Genomic DNA, 22,288 nt, shown 5'->3' with positions numbered 1-22,288 from the left:
ACGCTCCTCAGAAAAACTAGGGAAAGCGACGCGAGTCTCTCTCTCTCTCTCTCTCTCACACACACACAACGCTCCTCAGAAGAACTAGGGAAAGCGACGCGAGTCTCCTAGCCTCTCTCTCTCTCTCTCTCTCTCTCTCTCTCTCTCACACACACACACACACACAACGCTCCTCAGAAAAACTAGGGAAAGCGACGCGAGTCTCTCTCTCTCTCTCTCTCTCTCACACACACACACACACAACGCTCCTCAGAACTAGGGAAAGCGACGCGAGTCTCCTGTCTCCTAGCTTACGATCGCCATAGCAACGACAAACGGCAGTGGAACGCGAGCTCACAAAAGCCTTTAACGTTAAATCCGTAAACAAAGCGGCACGCGCCGCGTTTTTAACGGGGCTTACATGTGATAAGAGAATATAAAGAGTAACCGCGTGTACTGTACCAGGTTAACAAGTAACAAAACACAATAAATACATAATTTGCAAGCTAGAGTAAACGAGGCAACAATTTTAATCGCACTTACTTACACTAGTGAATAAACCTCAACCACTGACTCTTCACAGTTTCATCTTTGGGTAGAGACTGTCAATATTATCCATCTGAGCACAGCGTGACTTCATTGGACCGGCGGCGTCTGTGTGTGTGTGTGTCTAGTGTTTTTTCTGTGTTAGTGGGCGGGGCCGCAGGTTTCAAATCTCCCTGGTTTGCGCGCGTAACTACTGGCGAGGCTTGTGTTTCGTGGCTGCGTCATCGCGAAACACCTAATGACTCGTTATCAAGACGACTCGTTTGAAGCACTATGAGTCGACTCTTTTATAGATGAATCAATAGTTTTAAACACTGTACACTTACAGATTTAAGCCTTAGCTGGATATTTCACTTCACTTAGAGCTGTGTTACACACTACATGGAAGGGCATTTTCAAAAACCCATAATATGGGCTCTTTAAAAATTGTCCTTTCATTAAAAGAATGGTTCTTTGGAGTTTTCAAGACACTTAAAGTGACATTTAAAGGCTTAACTAGGTTAGGTTAACTAGGCAGGTTAGGGTAATTAGGTAAGTTGTTGTATAACAATGGTTTGTTCTGTAGACTATTGAAAAAATATAGAGCTTAAAGCAGCTAATAATTTTGTCCTTAAAATGTTTTTTAAAAAGTTAAGAACTGCTTTATTCTAGCCGAAATAAAACAAATAAGACTTTCTCCAGAAGAAAAAATATTATAAGACATACTGTGAAAATTTCCTTGCTCTGTTAAACATCGTTTGGGAAATATTTAAAAAGAAAAAAATATTTCTGATTAAAAATAAATAAATAAAATGTATAAGGATTATATATAATATCCTTAATGATTATACTGAACTACTTTATATTTTCAGGACATTTATCAATATCTGAGGCTGCTTTCTTCGTTTTATCAGGACAGTTGTATCACCCTTAATTTTAAAAGTGTAAATTAAATAAATGAGAAAACAAGTCAATTAAAAGAGTTAGTGAGAAACATAGTGGAATCACTGATCTATGATAGAGAATGATTATTATATTCAATTATATATTTCATATATATGTATATCATATAAAGATCAATGGGCATAATTCATGGACGTAAAGTCAACTCTTTTGGATGTCAATGACAAAATACAATAGATGTGAAGTCTTTGCTCTTCGTTTTCTGTAAGCAGAGCTAATAAATCCTGCCGTATTTTATGGCGTTTTCTTTAAATATATACAATGCTAACTTGTGCTAATGAAAGTGACTTGACCCTTATTATAACTTGTCAACTTGTAAGTACACTCATTTTTTTTGCTTGTTCAAACTACTCATTTAAAATAAGCTGAAACAACACAATTCTTGAGATTTCATTGGGACAACTTAATTTTTTATATTCAATCCACATAGATTTGTTAAAAGTGTTAGGTTAACGTAATCGATTTGTGTTGGGTCAACATGAATGAGTTGTGTGGAACCCTGCATTTTTTACACTGTAGGAAAGTCACAGGACTTGAACACAGCAATACACACATAATATGTGACCACGGACTACAAAATCATTCTTAACCCAGCAAGCATTTTTTGTGTGTTTAAAAGAAATCAAATAGAGATCTAAACATAGCTTGGCTAAAACAAGTCAGTGAAAACCTAATAGACATCTAAGAATAGCTATCTAGACTAGACTAAATCTAGACTAGTCACCAGGAATGTCAGATGAAGCCTGGCTAATCCGTTTATTTGATCTCTAGTCTAATTTTGGTCAATTCTTAAATGTCTAGATATTTTCTGACAGCCCAAAATTAGCCTTGTTTTAGCCAAGCCGTCTATGTTTAGACATCTCTTAGATGTCTATTAAACACAAAATTGCTTGGTGGGAAGGGTCAATTATTTGAAAATGAATATTTAATATTTCTGCCATTTGTTTTTTTGTCTTTAGAGTCTCCTGGAGCCGTTGACCAGACAAAGGTTAGAGGAAAGTGAGGGCTGTGATCCCCGTACAGTGTGCTTCATTGAGAACAAGGGTTATGCATTTTCATTCAGAAGTCCTTCCCCTTCTCAAGCTGGTGTGAAGCTTCATCTCAGTGAAGACGAGGACAGCCTTTCCACCATGAGTGAGATCGAACCTCCAGATACACCAACACAAGTCCCCACCAGAGAATCTGTTTCTACAGAGACCTTCCCTCTGGACTTCAGAAAAACAGACTGCACTTTTAGCAATTCTGTTGACAATGAAGTCATAAGCTTAGAAAGTAAAGACCCTGGAGAGACCATAACAGGTTCAGACTTCACTCCCGCAACTTCCAAAACGCCTGCTGTGGCTTTCATGAGCGATTACACCACCATGGAGATCTTCAAGCAGGTCACTATGAAGGGTATTCAGAGTCCATCCATTCAAACAGTAAAACCAAGTTTTGTTGCTGGACATCAAGGACAGGATTACATTCGACAGTCTGTTTTGCAATAAGTAAACAGTCTAGCAACCCTGATGGATGTAACGGAACTAAAGTTTTTAATGCAGCTTCAGCCACAGTGATTATTTGACAATCCCTCTGGGGTTAAGAGCCTCATTTATTGGCTCCAGAGCAGGGCCTTCATTTTCCTGTTACAACTGAACTTTAGTTACTCAACATCTCCCACAATGGGAGATATATGTTGAATGTTCACATTTGTTCACAAGTGTTAGTACTGACTACTGTTTTTTGCTTAGATCAATTTATTTTCTGTGTTTTGAAACATGTCATTATTCAACTTAAGGTGCATTTTAAATACTAAAGTAGGTTAACTAGTCAAGTTAGGATATTGAGGCAAGGTATTTACCGACAGTGGTTTCTTATGTCGACAATCGGGGGAAAAAATCTTCAGGAGCCTAATAATATTAACCTTAAAATTGTTTAAAAATGTTAAATCTGCTTTTATTCCAAACAAACTAAAAGTAATAATACTTTTCTCTTTCAACATTTCCTTGCTCTGTTAAACAGCAATTGGGAATATACAGTTGAAGTCAGAATTTTTCAGCCCCCTTTTGATTTTTTATTTATTTTTTTTAAATATTTCCCAAATGATGTTTAACAGAGCAATGAAATTTTCACAGTATGTCTAATAATATTTTTTCTTCTGGAAAAAGTCTTATTTGTGTGATTTCGGCTAGAATAAAAGGAGAATTAATTTTTTAAACACCATTTTAAGGTCAAAATTAATAGTCCCTTTAAGCTATTTTTTTTCCGATAGTCTACGGAACAAACCATCGTCATACATTAACTTGCCTAATTACCCTAACCTGCCTAGTTAACCTAATTAACCTAGTTAAGCCTTTAATGTCACTTTAAGCTGTATGGAAGTGTCTTGAAAAATATCTAGTCAAATATTATTTACTGTCATCATGGCAAAGATGAAATAAATCAGTTATTAGAGATATTAAAAGTTATTAAAAGTTATTTAAAGAGTTATTAAAACTATTATGTTTAGAAATGTGTTGAAAATATTTATCTTTGTTAAACAGAAATTTGGGGAAAAATAAACAGGAAGGCGAATAATTCAGGAGGGCTAATAATTCTGACTTCAACTGTATATATTTATACAACAGTTTTGTCTGGTTCTCGAATATGATTGGCTGATACCAGTGCAATATTTTGCAATATCAGAACTCGTACAGCCTCCTCATGCTTGTGTATTACTCCACCCACATAGAGCGACAGCAGATCAATAAACTCACTACAGTTTGACAAATATTGCAGCTGTTGGACAACATAATGTACTTGAGGCTTTTTTAGGCGAGAATGTAGTTATGTAAAAGTTATGTAACTACGCAGTTATGTAATTATGCAGTTTATTTATAAGGATAGTGCCAATTTTAAATATATATAATTTCTGAGATACAGCACGTCAGCACATCAGCCTGTCATTGAGCAGAGCAAAGATGGTTGACGTTGTCCATCTACAAGATGGCGACAGAGACCACATATAGTAATTAGCTCTTAAAGAAATTAAGTGTATTTTCCAACTACAGCTGATCAAAACATTTTTAAACTGGTGAGTGACATTCTAAATCGATCTCTCTCTTGTTTATGTTGTAGTGCTGCATTTATACCATTGTAATATAGTGTATTGAGTTTAAGATTGGACTCACATATCAGCAATGTATGTGTTTTGTGTTGGCCACTCTTTGTATGACCCTACTGTGTTACCTTTTGGTTGGCCATCTGTTTGTTTCTAATGAACTCCTCTTTCCGTTACTGCAGACTAGTTCAGTAAAAAGAAAGAAAGAGGAAGTGTTTGCATGTGTTTGTGTTTTTCCTCATTGCAAACACAACAGTAATCTGGTAGTGTTTGCATTGCTTTGGCTTTTTTCGGGGTTAATTATTGTGATTTCCTGATTGCAACAGAGAAATACTGGGAGATGTCTTTAGACTAATGGCATTTTATGCAGTTCAGCCTTATAATCTTAAAATGTTAGCAAAATCACCTGCTTTGTCATCACTTTAGACATCACGCTAGAGAATCATGCAAATACTAGCTCTAAAGTGACGTTGGTGAATTAACGGAACATTTTTATATACACGATTATGTCGTCGAACTGTTGTATAAACTCAATATCACACTCGTAGCAGCAAGCTAGCGCGAGTTCTGCAATGCTACAGATGATGCTCATATATAAATATATATATATATATACATATATATATATATATGTACATATATATATATATATATATGTACATCGAGCTCTGCACTGCTACAGACAATGCTCATATATATTTATATATATAGTTAAAGTCAGAATTATTAGCCCCCCTGTTCCTGTTTAACATAGAGAAGATTTTTTTTTTTTGTCACATTTCTAAACATAATAGTTTTAATAACTCATTTCTAATAACTGATTTCTTTTATCTTTGCCATGGTGACAGTAAATAATATTTTACTTGATATTTTTCAAGAGGCTTCTATACAGCTAAAATTGGCATTTAAAGGCTTAACTAATTAGGTTAACTGGGTAGGTTAGGGTAATTAAGTAAGTTATTGTATTACGATGGTTTGTTCTGCAGACTTTCGAAACAAAATAGCTTAAAAGGGCTAATAATTTTGACCTTAAAATGGATTTTAAAAAATTAAAAACTTATTTTATTCTAGCCAAAATAAAACAAATAAGACATTTTCCAGAAGAAAAAATATTATACATACTGTGAAAATTTCCTTTCTCTGTTAAACATCATTTGGAGAAAAAAAATGTTTATATATAATATTATATATATATATATACAGCTGACTACTGTGCTGTGCTGACTACTGTACATCTACAACTGTCTGTCATATGACCCACTAAATATTACATAACATTATTAAATATTTCCAGGAGACTCCTAATTTATTTAACATTTTAAAAATTTAAAGAAATAGTTTGACCCAAAAAATATAGAATTCTGTCATCATTTACTCACACTTCTGTTTTCTTTCTGTTAAATAATTTTAATAAATGGCTAATAATTTTGACCTTAAAATGGATTTTAAAAAATTAAAAACTTATTTTATTCTAGCCAAAATAAAACAAATAAGACATTTTCCAGAAGAAAAAATATTATTATAACATTTAAAAAATTTAAAGAAATAGTTTGACCCCAAAAATATAGAATTCTGTCATCATTTACTCACACTTCTGTTTTCTTCTTCTATTGAACACAAAAGAAGATATTTTAAAGACTGTTATAAATTTTTACTGTTATAATTTTTTCTACTATGAGTGTCAATAGCTATCAGTTTCCAACATATTTCTGCAAAATATCTACAACAAAAGATTTCGTTCAACAGAAAACAGCATAAACAGAGCCATTTACATGTAACTTGAATATACCACTTTATTAGGCAGTGTTCAAAGATGAAAAGGAAATGTCATCATTTAAACGTCTCACTGCTTTCCACCATATTTTCACACAAAGCAAACCCACATTGCATGCTGCAGCTCTGTGAGACTTTTGCTTACTATGTGTAAAGTTCACATTAAATATAATTGTAGTGCATGTTTTATGTGAAAATATAACTAATGCTAATATTATAAAACTATTTTTTTATTATTATTATTATTTGATTTGGTAATCTTTAATCAAAAATCTATCTTTGTCAAGAGTGCTTTAGCAATATATATATAGAGACAGTTGCCAACAAAATGTATGTGAACGCTTTGGGATTACTTGGGTTTTGGTCTAAATGTCACATAAAATGTGTTCTGATCTTCATCTAAGTCACAAAAATAGAAAAGCACAGTCTGCTTAAACTAATACCACACAAACGATATATGTTTTCATGTTTTTATAGAACACAACATGTAAACATTTACAGCGCAGGGCGGAAAAAGTATGTGAACCTTTGGGTCAAATAACTGGTTCATCAACCAAACATTTCCTGTAGATCATTAGATCATATCTCTTTATAGAACAGTTTCTGTTCAGCAGTATTCTTTGGATGTCTGGTGTGAATCACTCTCTTGATGTCATACCACAGTATCTCAATTGGGTTGAGGTCAGCACTCTGACTGGGACACTGCAGAAGGTGTATTTTCTTCTGTTGAAATCATTCTTTTTTTGATTTAACTCTATTCTTTGGGTTGTTATGCTTGCATCTCCCATCATTTGTTGAGTGCATGTTGGCGGACATGGCAGGAATGTCTTGGTAAACTTTGGAACACATTTACCAGGCTTTGAAGCAGCAAAGCAGCCCCAAACCATGATGGCCGCTTCACCATATATTACCATTGGGATGAGGTTTTAATGTTGGTGTGCTGTACCTTTTTTATCCACACATAATGTTGTGTGTTGTTTCCAAACAAATTAATTTTGGTTTTATTGGTCCATAGGATATTTTGCCAGTAGTGCTGTGAAAAATCCTGGTGCTCTTTTGTTGGACTGCACTGGCTTCCTCCATGGTGTCCTCCCATGAATTGTATTCCTGTTTAATGTTTTACTTATTATAGATTTGTCAACAAAACTGTTCGAGATTTCTGTAAGTCTTTAGCAGACTCTAGAATTGTTCTTCACCTCATTGAGCATTGGAGTCATCTTTACAGGATGACCTCGGCTATAGGGAGAGTAGCAACAGTGCTGAACTTTTTCATTTTGTAGACAGTCTATCTTACAGTGGACACATGAACATCAAGCCTTTTAGAAATAACCTTTTCTAGAGAGTCTTCTGAGAGCTTTTGGTGTGAGGCATGGTTCACATCAGGCAATGCTTCTTGGAAACTTAAAAGTCTTCTTCTCCTTGTTTTATTGGTAGTTCGCTTTTGTAAACAGGGCATTACTGCCATCTACTGTGGGAATTGGATCAGATATGCCTTTACCTCTGGACTCTTTAAGACCCGAGCTTTCGATGTTGCTGCATGTTCAGCTCCTCCTTCTACAAGCTCAAGTCCTGCACAGCACAGAGAGAGAAAAAGATAGTAGAAGGGAGGAGAAAGAATAATAGGAAGGGAGGAGAAAAAACCCTAATGCTATTAATTATACTCTATATCTATGTCCTATGAATTAACTGAGTTCTTTTTAAGAATAGTGTTAACCATTTATTACCCTCTGGTCAAAAAAATAATAATCTTTTAGTGTTATTTGTTCATGTTTTTTCTGTAGATCATCAATTAACATTTTCCTTTCCTCTGTGTATTTATTGCACATAATGAGTACATGTTCTGTCATATTAAGTCCACATTCTTCGAACAATCCTGTTGGATGCGTACCTATCCTGTATAATGTAGAATTCAGTCCTGTATGTCCCAACCTTAACCTTGAAAGAATACAATCCTCCTTCCTGCTCCCTTATGATTTCAATATATGTCCTACTATTGGCTACATGTAGATGTCTGCCCTTTTGCTCATTGTATTCCCTTTTTAAATGTTGATTTAAGTTCAGCACTACTATACCTAATTTGTATATCTATCCTCTATCCTCTACAGCTTTTGCTAACCGATGCTGCTTTATTGCCCCCAACTCCTGAATGTGCTGGTACCCATTACGAACTCAACTATTTTGTTTTTCCGCTCTAAACTATATGATAACTGAAGAATTTCAATTAAAATGTCCTGCCTAGTTTCCGATTTTTTTTAAGATCCAGGCATAGTAATGCTGAACTTGAATCAGAACAAATTATTGTCTTGTTTATATTCATATTATAAACTTTGTTGCTAGCAGGTCTCCTGTAAATACTGACAAATGATTTGATATTCTTTTCCCTTCTGATATCTTCAATGTGTGTAAATTGTCCATACTGTGTCCCAATATATTCTCTTGTTAGATATGCTTGCTAGATAACTCTTGCCCTTTTTCTTGTCTGTTTTTCAATAATTTGAGGTCTATTTTTGGTTGCGGTAAGATCCATAAAGGTATTGTTGGTAGAACTAGCATTATACTATGTTCATATCATTTCCTACACTAAATCCCCAATAATCCAGTTAAAACTATTAATTTTCCTTTTCCCATCTCCCCAACATACATCCAATAGTTTTTTTACAGGATGGTTATCATCTTGGCCTTTTATTCTTGCCCAGTGTGTCAATAACAGTTGTTTCCTTCTTAATTGAATTGGTATCTCCCCCATCTCTACCTGCAAAGCTGGAACTGAACCGCAAAGTCAAAACTTATGTGTATTTTTCTAGGGCAGGGCAGCTTTAACCAACACATCCAATCTCATTACATTAATTGAACTCCAATTAGCTCTTGAAGTCTATTCTGAATTAGCCTACGGGTTCACATACTTTTCCACACTCCACTGTAAATGTTTACGCTTTGCAGACTGTGATTTTTTCTATTGTTGTGATTTGAAAGAAAATCAGAACACATTTTATGTACAGTTTATGCAGAAATCCAAGTAATAACAAAGGGTTCACCTACTTTTTCTTGCAACTGTACATTGATGCTTGTCATTGATCAACTGTTTATTCTTATTTATGATCGTTTTATACTAAATTGTTGATTGTTAAATATACTGTTAATTATTGTGGTTTTCTTCACTACTAGTATGTCATTTGTTTTCATATGCTGTTTAATGTAAACCATCACAAATCCTTTGGCAATACATATGTAACATTTGTCATGCCAATAAAGCAAGTTTGATGCTGAATATATACATTGATATACATTGCATACCTGATTTAACCTACTTTGCACTGGTAATTTCCTGTAGCATCTTACACACAGGACACGTATAAAAAAAATCCTAAAACTTAAAAATGTATTGCTGATATAAACAAATGTTCTGCTGACTACACAGACTCTGAATGGCATAAATAAAACATACATTTTCACAATTTGCAATTTTATTTTAGAGTTCTTAACAACAAAACATAAAACATTACTAACTTCATAAATGTTTAAGTGTTATATTTTGATTTGATATATTCTGAACTCACAAATAAACAAAAACGTTTTTGATAACAAATAATGCAATGTTTTTTGCTCCGCTATGTGATGTGATATAATCAAATGAACATGATATGAAACACTTAAGGTCAAAACAAATCTAATAGTAACCAAGTGTGTAGGTAGAGTATATTACTTAAAACATATAATCTATGTTACTAACTACAGCACACGTTGTTCTTTAATAATTAGTAATGGACCGCAGTTTCAGAGTAACTGGCCACTTTATTGGGTATACCTGTCCAACTGTTCGTTAACGCAAATTTCTATTCAGCCAATCACATGGCAGCAACTCCATACGTTTAGGCATGTAGACATGATCTAGACGATCTGCTGCAGTTCAAACCAAGCAAGGGGAAGAAAGGTGATTTAAGTGATGTTGAACGTGGCATGGTTGTTGGTGCCAGACAGGCTGGTCTGAGTATTTCAGAAACTGCTGATCTACTGGGATTTTCACACACAACAATCTCTAGGGTTTACAGAGAATGGTCTGAAAAAGAGAAAATATCCAGTGAGCGGCAGTTCTGTGGGTGTAAATGTCTTGTTGATGCCAGAAGTAAGAGGAGAATGGCCAGACTGATAGAAAGGCAACAGTAACTCAAATAAGCACTCGTCACAACTGAAGTATGCAGAAGAGCATCTCTGAACACACATCTTCAACCTTGAGGTAGATGGGCTACAGCAGCAGAAAACCACACCGGGTGTCAATCCTGTCAGCTAAGAACAGGAAACTGAGGCAACAAATCGCACAGGCTCACCAAAACTGGACAATAGAACAATAGAAGATTGGAAACTGCAACATTCAGATGGTGATTTAGGCTGCTGGTGGTGGTGTAATGGTGTGGAGAATATTTCTTGGCACTCTTTGGGCCCATTAGTACCAATTAAGCATCATGTCAACGCCACAGCCAACCTGAGTATTGTTGCTGACCATGTCCATCCCTTTATGACCACAGTGTACCCATCTTCGAGAGATTCGCATCAAGGATGTGCAGCTGACAAATCTGCAGCAACTGCATGATGCTATCAATTTGTCAATTGTCTATGTCAATTTGAAACAAAATCTGAGGAATATTTCCAGTACCTTCAAATCTATGCCAGCAAGCATTAAGGCAGTTCTGAAGGCAAAAGAGGGTCCAACTGGGTACTAGTAAGGTGTACCTAATATAGTGGCCAGTGAGTGTATACCCACCACTGACAATATGTGTACTGTAAATAAAACGTTTTGCAATAATTGACCCCTTTTAATTGACAATCCACCCTAAATTCAACATTTATAATTTATTCAACTTATATTACAAACCTGTGTGACATTTGTAAGACACAAAATGAGACTGTTTAAAGAATGTTTAAGCTTATACAATGAAATTGGCAAAGTCCATAAAAATACTAATGAAGTGTTCTGAAGCCATTGGTATACAAAGCATTTGCTATTCACAAATGTTCTCCACTCCAAACTCTCAAATATCATTTCCTTTTGTATGCATTTAAACATTTGACCTGGTCGATGTACAATCTGAATACCTGGAAGTATAAAAATGTCTTGTGATAAAAAAAACATGTGTGTGTGTGATTACAGTCACGTAACGGAATCGTGACCTACATCAGTGTGATTATCAAAAAAAAAAAAAAAACATTTTGAAATAAAATAATGATTGGGAACTAGGTTCAAGCTTGCAAGTTAGAAGTGGATTGTATAAAAAGGGTTTTATTAAACAAATTAAAAAAATACTGGACATGTTTGTGCAGGAGATGGAGTAGTGCAATTTTGAAATTACAGTCAGTCTGTGAATGAATGAATGACTGTTCTAAATATTATTAAAATAATTTTGGAAAAAATCCCTTTAATTAAATGTCTTCCCACAACCCCAGCAGAGCTGTTGATTTGCAATACAGCATTCGAGTCAAGGACCACGTCTATGTGGTATTTTTTATGACATTTATATGACAAAATTTATCATTTTTGTCATTTCTCATGACCAACAACTATTTAAAAAATATTAAGACAAGGCTGTCATTTTTTAATGAACTACATTCTCAACCATTCTTGTACATGGCATTTCATTTAAATGTAAGCTGTAACCATATATATATATATATATATATATATATATATATATATATATATATATATATATATATATATATATAAATATATATATATATATATATATATATATATATATAAATATATATATATATATATATATATATATATATATATAAATATATATATATATATATATATATATATATATATATATATATATATATATATATATATATATATATATATACCAACATATATATATACATATACATATTTACATATATATACACATATATATACACATACATTTTATATATAAATAAAAGTTATTTATATTCATATTTTAAAAGTGTAAAGTATGGAAACTTTGAAGATCAAAAGCACAATACAAAATGTAACATTGTAAAATGATATTTTAATTTAAAATATCTGTTTCTTTATGAATATAAAGTCAAATGTAATGTATTCCTGTGACTCAAACATAAGTACATATTCAGTTGCACAGCCCTCAGAAAGTCTATTACATTGATTTGCTTCTCTGTTATGATTATTTATGGTGTTCAGTTGTTAAGTGTTATCAATGATGAAAATATTTACTTTTGATTCATGTTTTTGTATTATAGCATAATTTTTATATTATGAATTAGAAAAATTTAATTTTACTTATGTATGCAAATTTAGAATGTCAATTTTGATTAACATAATGCGTTCTCGATTAATAAAAAGAAAACTTGACATTTTGTTGATACTTTATCAAAGAAGCACAATATAAAGGGCATCAAATCATCATTTTAGAATGATTTCTGAAGAATTGTGTGATCCTGATTATTAATGCTAAGAATTCAGCTGTAAATGGCAAGAATACATTACATTTAAAATCTATTTAGAAAAAATTAAAACAATATTCTAAATAACAAGAAAGTGAGTTTCACATCTGGAGACAACACTCACATTTTCTTCAGAAAACACTGTGGAACAGATGAACTGAAAGTACAGTATAACCTCTTTAATGTAAATGTTATGATAGGGAAAGTCTTTTATACATGTATATCTAAACAGAGAATCACTGCTCACAAATCAAAATAATTCAAAAGTTACTCGATTCTTATTCATATTAGTTGTTCTGCTAACACGTACTGTATAAAATGATACAAACCTAATTACAAAATTAGACTGAACAAAACAAAAACACTCAATATAAAAAATAAATAATATCCAAAAGCTTAAAGCTTTAAATTGCAGTTATTCCAAATGAGACAACAGTCGCCGCTTTTTACTGTGCTCAGCGATCAGAAAAAGCTTCTTAGAAAACTGGATAAATGACACACCACAATACTTGACTGAAGAGCTTATTTTAAGTCTCTGTATACACTGTTCAAACTAAATACTGTTAAAAATAAAACTATGCATTTTACACAAGCTTAACTATGATGCTAGATAAATACCTTTTCTGTTACGTCATTTACATCGTTAAATATTGTTGCCACACAATCTTTGTCTAGGCACTTGTAACATGCACTGTGCTTCTACACAGTTCACTGGGAGTGTTATTCTACAGTACGCACATACTAAATGCAGTATAGTTTTAATTTTACTTTAATTGAAAGACCAGGGAGAGCAGATGAATCTTAACGTAGTCCAACAATTAAGCAAACCTTTTAACAGGAAAAAAAACCCGATGCAGATTTAATGTTGTTTACATTAAAGCAATTCAAAATGAGGAAAATGAAATGCCATAAAATAATGTCAAAATAAAATAAAAAGGCCTAATAGTTTAATGCAAAAAATATTGTTTGACTTTGGAGTAAAATATGACTTTTCTTGAGAATCACACTAATAAAAAAAGGCTTTATTTTAGTAAAATGGACCAAAAAAAGGACGCAAAACCACTAGAATGTAAATACAACTTTACATGCAAAAGATGCAAAACGCTTAATGGATTTTAAAAAGTTCTGTTCAATATACCACTTCTTTCTTAACAATAAAGATCTTTACATTTTCATCCATATGAATATCATATGACAGGAGCATATTCACAGCAGCAGAAAACGTATTTAGAAACCTACGACCACACAACGAACACAGAAGAAAGCACTTTAAAAGGAGTGTCAGTTGTTACAGTATGATACACAGTTCTTGGCTTGACTGGTAGACGGTGATCACTCAGCTACAAAGAGATCGTCCTCCTCGGTGTAAGAACTCCTGTAGCTGCCATTGAGATGAGCTGGAGGAGATCGGTCATCGCTAACCATTGAGCCCGAACCGTCCATTTCACTGTCATACTCGTGATCCATCTGCTCATAGACCCTTTCCCTCTGCAAAATCAGAAAGCAGAACTTAAAAAAGCCCAACAATACTGTCCACTTAGTAAATCTGACTGAATGGACGTTTCGTTTAAAAAATATTCAATCAGCCCCATTCAGATTACTTGATTTTTACCCAACATATAGGCTAGAGTAGTTATATTGACACTGTTAAACATTTATTCTCACCCATAACATTGTGTTCGCTATAAATGAAAAAAAAAAATGATCAAATGATTTTCGTAATCATCATAACTCTAAAATGATCATTTAAATGATGTGTGCAATTTCGGTTTCACTGTCAAGTGCGCTCATATCATGGCTGCCATCACATTGAGAAAAAAGAAACATACATGGAGATTAGACTTCCCGAGCGGCTCCCAAACAATTGCTTTGAGCAACAAACTAAACATTATTTACAACTTTATTACCTGTTATTTACAGCCTATGCATGTTCTGTTCACTAAAGTGGACATCATTCATGCGAGTCCTCTCTGTGGTAAACACACACCTCATGGTCAGCTCATGTGTGATTTCGTGGCCATGAATACGTTATTATATGAAGACAGAAATGACCTTTTTGAGTGAATTACACTTTATTAATACAGTAGGTGACTCATTCAACACCATTTAGAGGCGTCCATGTTGCTGAGCAACATGTGTAAACAATGTGAAGACTTGTGTGATCGCCTGTGTGCTTCTCTCCTGAACTTGAAAATATAATTGAATGAATCGTAGAAATGCTGAATTAGGATCGTGTGGGGGTCGAATAGAGATTGTGATCTTTTTTTGGTTAATCGTGCAGCCCTAATGTGTACTCTGGCAATGTTTGGTACCCATGGTTGGATGAGCAGTCTTTTCACATGATCAATTCCTGATCCTCTGCATGTTTTTTTTATTTTTATTAACCTAATTTAATGACTTTTGATGCTTTAAGATATTTGTTAAACTAATTTTATAAAACAATATACATATGTGAAAAAGCATAAACATGTTAAAACTGTAAAACAGAAAGTGAGTAGATAAATAAATGTTTTAAAATTTCATTAGTCAACGTATCAAGTAGCCTAGTCATAACATTTTTCATCCACAGGTGTCAAACAGTTCCTGGAGGGCCGCAGCTCTGCACAGTTTAGTTCCAACCCTAATTAACCACACCTGATCAAACTAATTGAGTCCTTCATGCTTGTTTGAAACCTAGAGGTAAGTGTGTTGAAGCAGGGTTGAAACTAAACCATTTTTTGAAGTATTACACTGAAAAAGAAAACCCTTCCTTACCGGATAGGTGGTTAAATAATCAAAAGTGGACAAAAGAGAAACACATTTAAATGACATGTGTAAAAATGTAATGTGTCTCCTTTGTCTCCTTGTGATCAGATCTATGAAAATGCTTCTTACTAAGTGCCTAAAAGTTGCTAGAGATATGGTTGACAGCTTTATTTTTAATCCTGAAATGTATTTTATCAGAAAACCATTGAGGATGTTAAAAAAGCAGCACAAGGGGAATAACAAAAGCTGAGACAAAGATCCAATTAACTACCAACAACTTGATGAAAGAAATGCATAGAAAGCACAGAGTAAAGAAGACTTGACAAGTGCAGCCTTCATGTCAGGACAACAGAGGAACCAAGAGGAACATCAAAGGCTTACTTGAATATGTTACAATTAATTTAGGAAAAACCTGTGAGGTTCTGGAAGTGTTTTATGGAATGATGTGACCAAAGCTTTATCAATGAGGTGTATGCCCTGGGGGTTAAAAGAGAAAAAAGGTTTATGAGCAGAAGAACACCATGCCCAAAGTGAAACATGGATGTGGACCAGTCTTGTTATAGTGTTATAGCAGAAAACAATATGAAGATCATCATGGATTCTTTAAAGTACCAGTCCACTAAAGCATCTAAGACAGATCAACACAATTATTTGTATTATTTCCTAAATATAATACACAGCACCACCTTACTCCTCACCCTAATACCTCAACTCAGAGCAAGCCTCTGGTAACTGTGGCAAGATTTATAAAGGTTTATGGCTGTAGTTTGCTCCAAATGCTTAGAAACTCACCATAGAGAAACACAAACTTCCTATAAATAGGATTTTTCACTATTATTCATAGACAAATAAGTCTATGAATTATCCTACACATTCCTGGAACAACATTTGCATCATTAATGTGTTTGTACAATGCTCTTGGCATTTTATACATTTAACGCATATCTTTCTATATAATTTCAAGTTAGCTATTTCATGTCTACGATCAACATGATCCTCTTGGGACTCTGTGTACATTGGTGTACAGATAATATTTCGATTTCGATTTGATTTTGGCTTCAAGATACTCCAAAATAGTTGGGAGAGTGTCACATCAACTTTCCTTCTATTTGCAATGTTTAATCATCTGGAAATTGCGGATACTTACCATTAAAGTGAGCTTTACAAGCAATTTTTTCCCCAATCTAAAAATATACAATTTTATCTATACATTATTTTCAACAGACTGCAGTTGGGCCAGTCAAGCACATTCACTATATGGGCCCTATCATACACCTGGCGCAATAAGGCGCAAGACGTGTTTGGTATGATGTGTTGCAATTTTCAGACCAGTGCAACTTTAATTTTCCTGTGTTACACCACATTGTTTAAATAGCAAATCCATTTGCGCCACTTTGTGGACTCATAAGTGTTTCGGTCTAGAAAGGAGGTGTGTTAAGGCACATTGTTGGCACGTGGTTATTTTGAGGCACTAAAGCAGGTCTAAAGCCCAGCGCTGAGCGCGTTAATTATGCGCCTAAATGCTTACACGTTACGTAATACACACAGGATTTACAGGAATACACAAATATCTTTACAAGAGAAAAAGAATTTAAGGATTAAAATGTTACAAAAATTATTACTTTCTACATAAATATTAAAACCACTGCCTCCATCCCTTCTTCATATTCAGGGGGGGAAATTTCTATTTTTATAATAATGTTATTATTAATATTATTATTTATTATACACATATTTATATTTGTTTTAATAAAAACAAGCTTAGATTTGTCCACCTGTCGAGTTTTGGACCATATGGGGCATAGGACGTGTGTTTGGATATAACTAGGAATGCACTGATGCCATTTTTTTTTAACCAATCTGATCCCAATCCCGAAATTCGTATTCAAAAAGTATCGAACGGTACAGATCCGATCCCGAAACTGTACCATTTAAAAATGTTTTTTTTAAGCATAATACAGTTTCTACAGTACTAGTGATAAACTCAAATAATATATCTTTTTTAGTAAAACTACCAGACCTGTAGGCCTGCTGTATATGACAGAGGGCACAATCTAACTAAAAACTTTTTGTAAATAGGTTACATTATTTGAGCATTCGTTATGACATTGATATGATCTGTTGTGGTCCAGCCTATGTTTTCATTTTTAATATTAAGATTTTTCTTTAAAATCTGTTATAGGTTACCGCTATTGACCCTAATCAAAACACAAACTGGTCTGTTACATAAAATAATAATTACACACATATATATATATATATATATATATATATATATATATATATATATATATATATATATATATATATATATATATATATATATATATATATAATTACAGTTAAATATTTACAGATTCAGAGTAGCCTTTACAGATACAGATTCAGAGTAGCCTAATACTAAATCATTTTCTGTTAATGACAATACATATTGTGCCCTTCAGTTTCACTTTTATTTGTTTAATCAACCTTGACCACAATGAGCCAGGCTTTACAAACTATTAGCAGCACTGAAAGTATTGTCCTCAGAAGAATAAACTCAGTGGAAGGATGAGAGAGCAGAAACTTTTAATATTAAAGTATAATTTTACGGAGTGGTGCACGTCACGTCTGCGCAGCCAGATGCATGAATGAAGCGCTTGATGCATCACTGAGACTCAGCACGCAGCCCTCCGGTATCTGCAGACACTTGCAATCCAAAACAGCAACAAAAAGGGAAGAAATCAGTGCGTTGAGGATTTGTCCAATGTATCATTGAGCCTTTTCTAGGTAGGCCTACTAGATCTGCTGATCTAACAGCCACAGCGCAACATGATTTAGAAACAGCAATGAACTCCAATGAACTGCAATGAACTGTATTTCACAAACTATAGAACGGCTTCAAAACATTTGGGATATAGTAGGCCTCCATGACCAATTTCTAGGCACTACCTTCATGGCTTTTGTTGGCTTATAAATTACACAGAATATAGTGCACGTGCAGGATCAGATTTGGGTCGGTACCAGCTGGCCGATACCCGATCCAGCAAAAATATATGATATCGAACCGATATCCGATCCAAGTGTTGGGATTGGTGCATCCCTAGATATAACTCAGTTTTTAACCACACTTTGTTATTATTGTTTATTTATTCGTTTGCTGGAAATTAAAACTGAATTTAGAAATAGTTTTGAAACAAATCTTTACGCTTAACAAACAAAACTAATTTTGTAGGCTAATGGATGTCTTCCCGAAAGAAAATGGTGTAAAGTAAAGAGAAAGACAAAGTAAAGAGGCAGATTGGAGGAGGCTCATTCTTTATCCTCGCACTGCAGATGGCCTGTTTTCTTTTTGTGAAGCATTCAGTTTTTCCACTTACAAAGTCTGCCATGTAAATAGCAAATGCACCATGGCACAACGCAACTGACTCTTAAAGGGGATGAGAGATGAGACTCTAATTGGTTTAATGCGCATTATGCTAAAAACACACCCATAACTCATTAAGAGAATAAGCACAACCCTGTTAGACCATGCACTGTGGCACAAACCGTATTTTTTTATCCTTAAATTAGCAAAAGCGGATTCAGACATGCCCTTAATGCTTTTGCGCGATGTGCTTTAGACTTTGCGTCTAGATCGTTAAAATAGAGCCCTATATCTTTGAAACCATGATGTTGTAGCAAATGCAGAAAGAGACTTCCCTATAAAAGATGTCATCTTGATGGAGGAATATGTGTCTGTATTCTCTTAATTTATGCCTTTATGTATAAGTAGCAATCCATTTGCTCTGCTGCTCCCCTAACAATAAAAAAACGTTTGCTATTGCATCTGTCAGTCGTGAAAGTCAGGTTGGTCCCTTTGGATTTTGAGACTGAAAACTCAATGTGTTTTTTTTCCCACAAACAAACTAAAATGTGGATTCCTCTGAGCTGAGAACGCTACGGTTACTAAAGTAACCTAAAGTAACCGTACTTTATTTCCGTTCCCCCCGAGGGGGGGAACGGAAATGCTATGTGGAAACTTCCACTATGGGGATTTCGTCAGAATCCAATCATCTGAAAGAGTATAAAAACGGGCCAATGAAATGCCAATGAGTTGGCAGCGTCAGCGTGCACAGCTGGCGTCAATGACAATCAGTCATGCTATAAAGACGCAGCCAGTGCCATGCTCGACATCCTTTTCTAGCTGAAGAGACTTTCACGCTCAACAGCTAAGGGACAATCGTTGTGGCGAAGGAACATAGCATTTCCGTTCCCCCCCTCGGGGAACGAAGGGTTACTTTAGTAACCGTAGCGTTCCCCTTCGGATGGGGAACTCCAATGCTATGTGGAAACTTCCACTATGGGGAAATCTATGGAAAACGCCACAACGAAAGAACCTTACTGCGTCCCTGCCGAAGGGTGTGCCACGCAGTAGAGCGAGCGCACCTACAACGCCCCGAGACACAGTCTTCCAACGTGTCCCCTGGCCCTCACTTACCTGTTCAGAAACAGTTATGTTTTTCGGGGAGTCGCAATAACCCAGTAAAATAGGTTTTGATACAACAGTACGTTGGGAAAGCGTTCAGTCCCGATAGGGAGGACGCTGCGGAGCTCACCTGTTACCCAGAGGGGAGACCTGGTGACAACCTATGGACTAGCCCAGAGATGGGGAGTCCTTGCATAAGGATGGTTAGCACGGAGGGAAGACACGAGCCTGCCCTAGAAGGGGGGACTATACCGTGGCTGAGTGAACGTATGGGATCGCCAGCGGGGATCACACATAGCAGGCACCTATACCCAGAACGCGGGCTGACCAGCGGGCATGCCGACAACGTAACGGGCCAACACCTGACTCCTCCGCTGAGTCAGGTGCTGGGGGCCTCGGAGGAACTCTGCAGGGTTCGCCAAAGAAATGGGGAACTAAACTGACAAAGCTGAAAAAGCGCACGTATCTCCGGGTTAGGGAGAGTGGCGCAGCAAGCGTGTTTCGACACCTCAACCGAATCGTTTCCTCAACCACCAAGGGTTGCCTAATACCCTTGAGGAAACCGGCTCCACTCGCAGATTGTAACCTTGCAAATGTATTGGGTGTCACCCAACCCGTAGCTCTACAAATGTCTGTCAAAGAGGCACCGCGTGCTAACGCCCAGGAGGATGCGATGCTCCGTAGTGGAATGTGCTCTCACCCCCGGGGGACACGGCTCACCCTGGCCCAAAGGCGAGGGAGATGGCATCCACTATCCAGTGGGCCAACCTCTGTTTAGATACGGCACTTCCCATCTGCCGACCACTGTAATGGACAAAGAGCTGGTCAGAGGATCTAAGGCTCTGAGTGTGGTCCACATATATTCGCAAAGCGCGAACAGGACGCAACAATGAAAGGGCTGGGTCTGCCTCCTCCGCAGGCAGCGCTTGCAGGCTCACTACCTGATTCTTAAACGGCGTGGTAGGAACCTTGGGCACATAGCCGGGCCGGGGTCTCAGGACAACGTGAGAGTAGGCCGGCCCGAATTCTAGGCACGAGTCACTGACCGAAAATGCCTCCAGGTACCTAACCCTCTTAACCGATGCCAACACGACCAGCAGAGCTGTCTTCAAGGACAGAAATCTCAAGGATACTGAGTCGAGTGGTTCGAAGGGATCCCCACGTAGGCTCGTAGCACTACCGCGAGATCTCAAGAGGGTATGAGAGGGGGGCGGGTGGAAACATCCACCTAGCACCTCTGAGGAGCTGGATGATGAGGTTATGCCTCCCCACGGTGCCGCCATCCACGCATAATGATGAGCGGAGATGGTGGCCACGTAAACCCTCAGTGTGGAGCGCGACAGCCTTCGCTCCACCTGTCCTGAAGGAAAGAAAGCACAACACTGATCTGGCAAGATCGGGGGTCTTCTCGGCGAGAAGCGCACCACTCAGTGAATAGACTCCTCTCCAGGGCGTAGGCATGCCTCGTAGAGGGTGCACTAGCCTGAGTGATGGTATTAACCACCGCCACCGGTAGGTTACCTAAGTCTTCCTCTTCGCGTCTTATGGACCCCACGTGGAGGTTCCACAGAACTAAGCAAGGGTGCCAGATGGTGCCCTGTCCCTGAGAGAGTAGGTCCTCTCTCAAAGGGACTCGCCAGGGGGGGCGTCGCGAGGAGGGAGAGTTCTGATATCCAGGTCCGGTTGGGCCAGGGGCGCAACTAGCAAGACCTGCCCCTCGTCCTCCCTGACCTTGCACAGAAACTGCGCGAGTAGGCTCACTGGGGGGAGTGCATACTTACGCATGACTCGGGGTGGAGTCGCCATTCTCCCGGGGAAGGAGCTGCCGTGAGAGCCTGTTGGCCGCACGGTTGAGCCCATCCGGGGTGTGAATAGCAAGCAGCGACTTCAGCCGCGTATGACTCCAAAGGAGCAGACGGCGAGCGAGCTGAGACATGCAGCGGGAGCGTATACCCCCCATCCGGATGGAATACGCTACCGCGGCCGTGCTGTCCGTCCTGACCAGCACGTGTTGCCCCCTCAGCACCGGTAAAAAGCGGCGCAGAGCGAGAAACACTGCCAACAGCTCTAGGCAGTTGATATGCCAATGCAGCTGGGTTCCCCTCCACAGGTCCGCAGCAGCATGCCCGCTACACACGGCCCCCCCACCCCATACTGGAGGCATCTGCCGAAACGACAGCCTGCCTGGACGCCTGACCTAGGGGCACACTGGCCCGTAGGAAGGAGGGGTCCTTTCCAGGGGGTGCGGGTGCGGTGACACAGCGCAGTGACAGTCACTCGGTGTGGGCCCGCGTGCCATGCGCGTCTGGGGACCCGATCGTGAAGCCAATGCT

At 36.9% G+C, this 22,288-nt stretch overlaps 2 protein-coding genes across 7 annotated transcripts in view; one reads left to right on the top strand and one right to left on the bottom strand.

The window, feature by feature from the left end:
- The window catches only part of LOC130229558 (uncharacterized), a 32,658-nt gene extending 27,900 nt beyond the window's left edge, over positions 1-4,758 (top strand). Inside the window, exon 16 of the mRNA XM_056458428.1 lies at positions 2,427-4,758. Within this exon, the coding sequence (XP_056314403.1) occupies positions 2,427-2,954 (528 nt within the window). The 3' untranslated portion in view covers positions 2,955-4,758. The remainder of the gene's footprint in view (positions 1-2,426) is intronic.
- Positions 4,759-12,663: 7,905 nt separating this feature from the next.
- The window catches only part of srek1 (splicing regulatory glutamine/lysine-rich protein 1), a 38,207-nt gene continuing 28,582 nt past the window's right edge, over positions 12,664-22,288 (bottom strand). For 3 of the 6 annotated variants that reach the window (XM_056458427.1, XM_056458426.1, XM_056458425.1), the window contains one exon: positions 12,669-14,251. In XM_056458427.1, coding sequence (XP_056314402.1) covers positions 14,096-14,251 — 156 coding nt within the window. In that variant the 3' untranslated portion in view covers positions 12,669-14,095. Of the gene's footprint in view, positions 14,252-22,288 lie in introns of all 6 variants that reach the window. The other 3 variants (XM_056458424.1, XM_056458423.1, XM_056458422.1) reach the window with 3 other exon arrangements.

Source organism: Danio aesculapii, chromosome 5 (assembly GCF_903798145.1).
Source record: "Danio aesculapii chromosome 5, fDanAes4.1, whole genome shotgun sequence".
Classification (NCBI taxonomy): Eukaryota; Metazoa; Chordata; class Actinopteri; order Cypriniformes; family Danionidae; genus Danio; species Danio aesculapii.
Note: the sequence above shows the minus strand (reverse complement) of the source record. Positions and strands in the feature narration are given on the sequence as shown.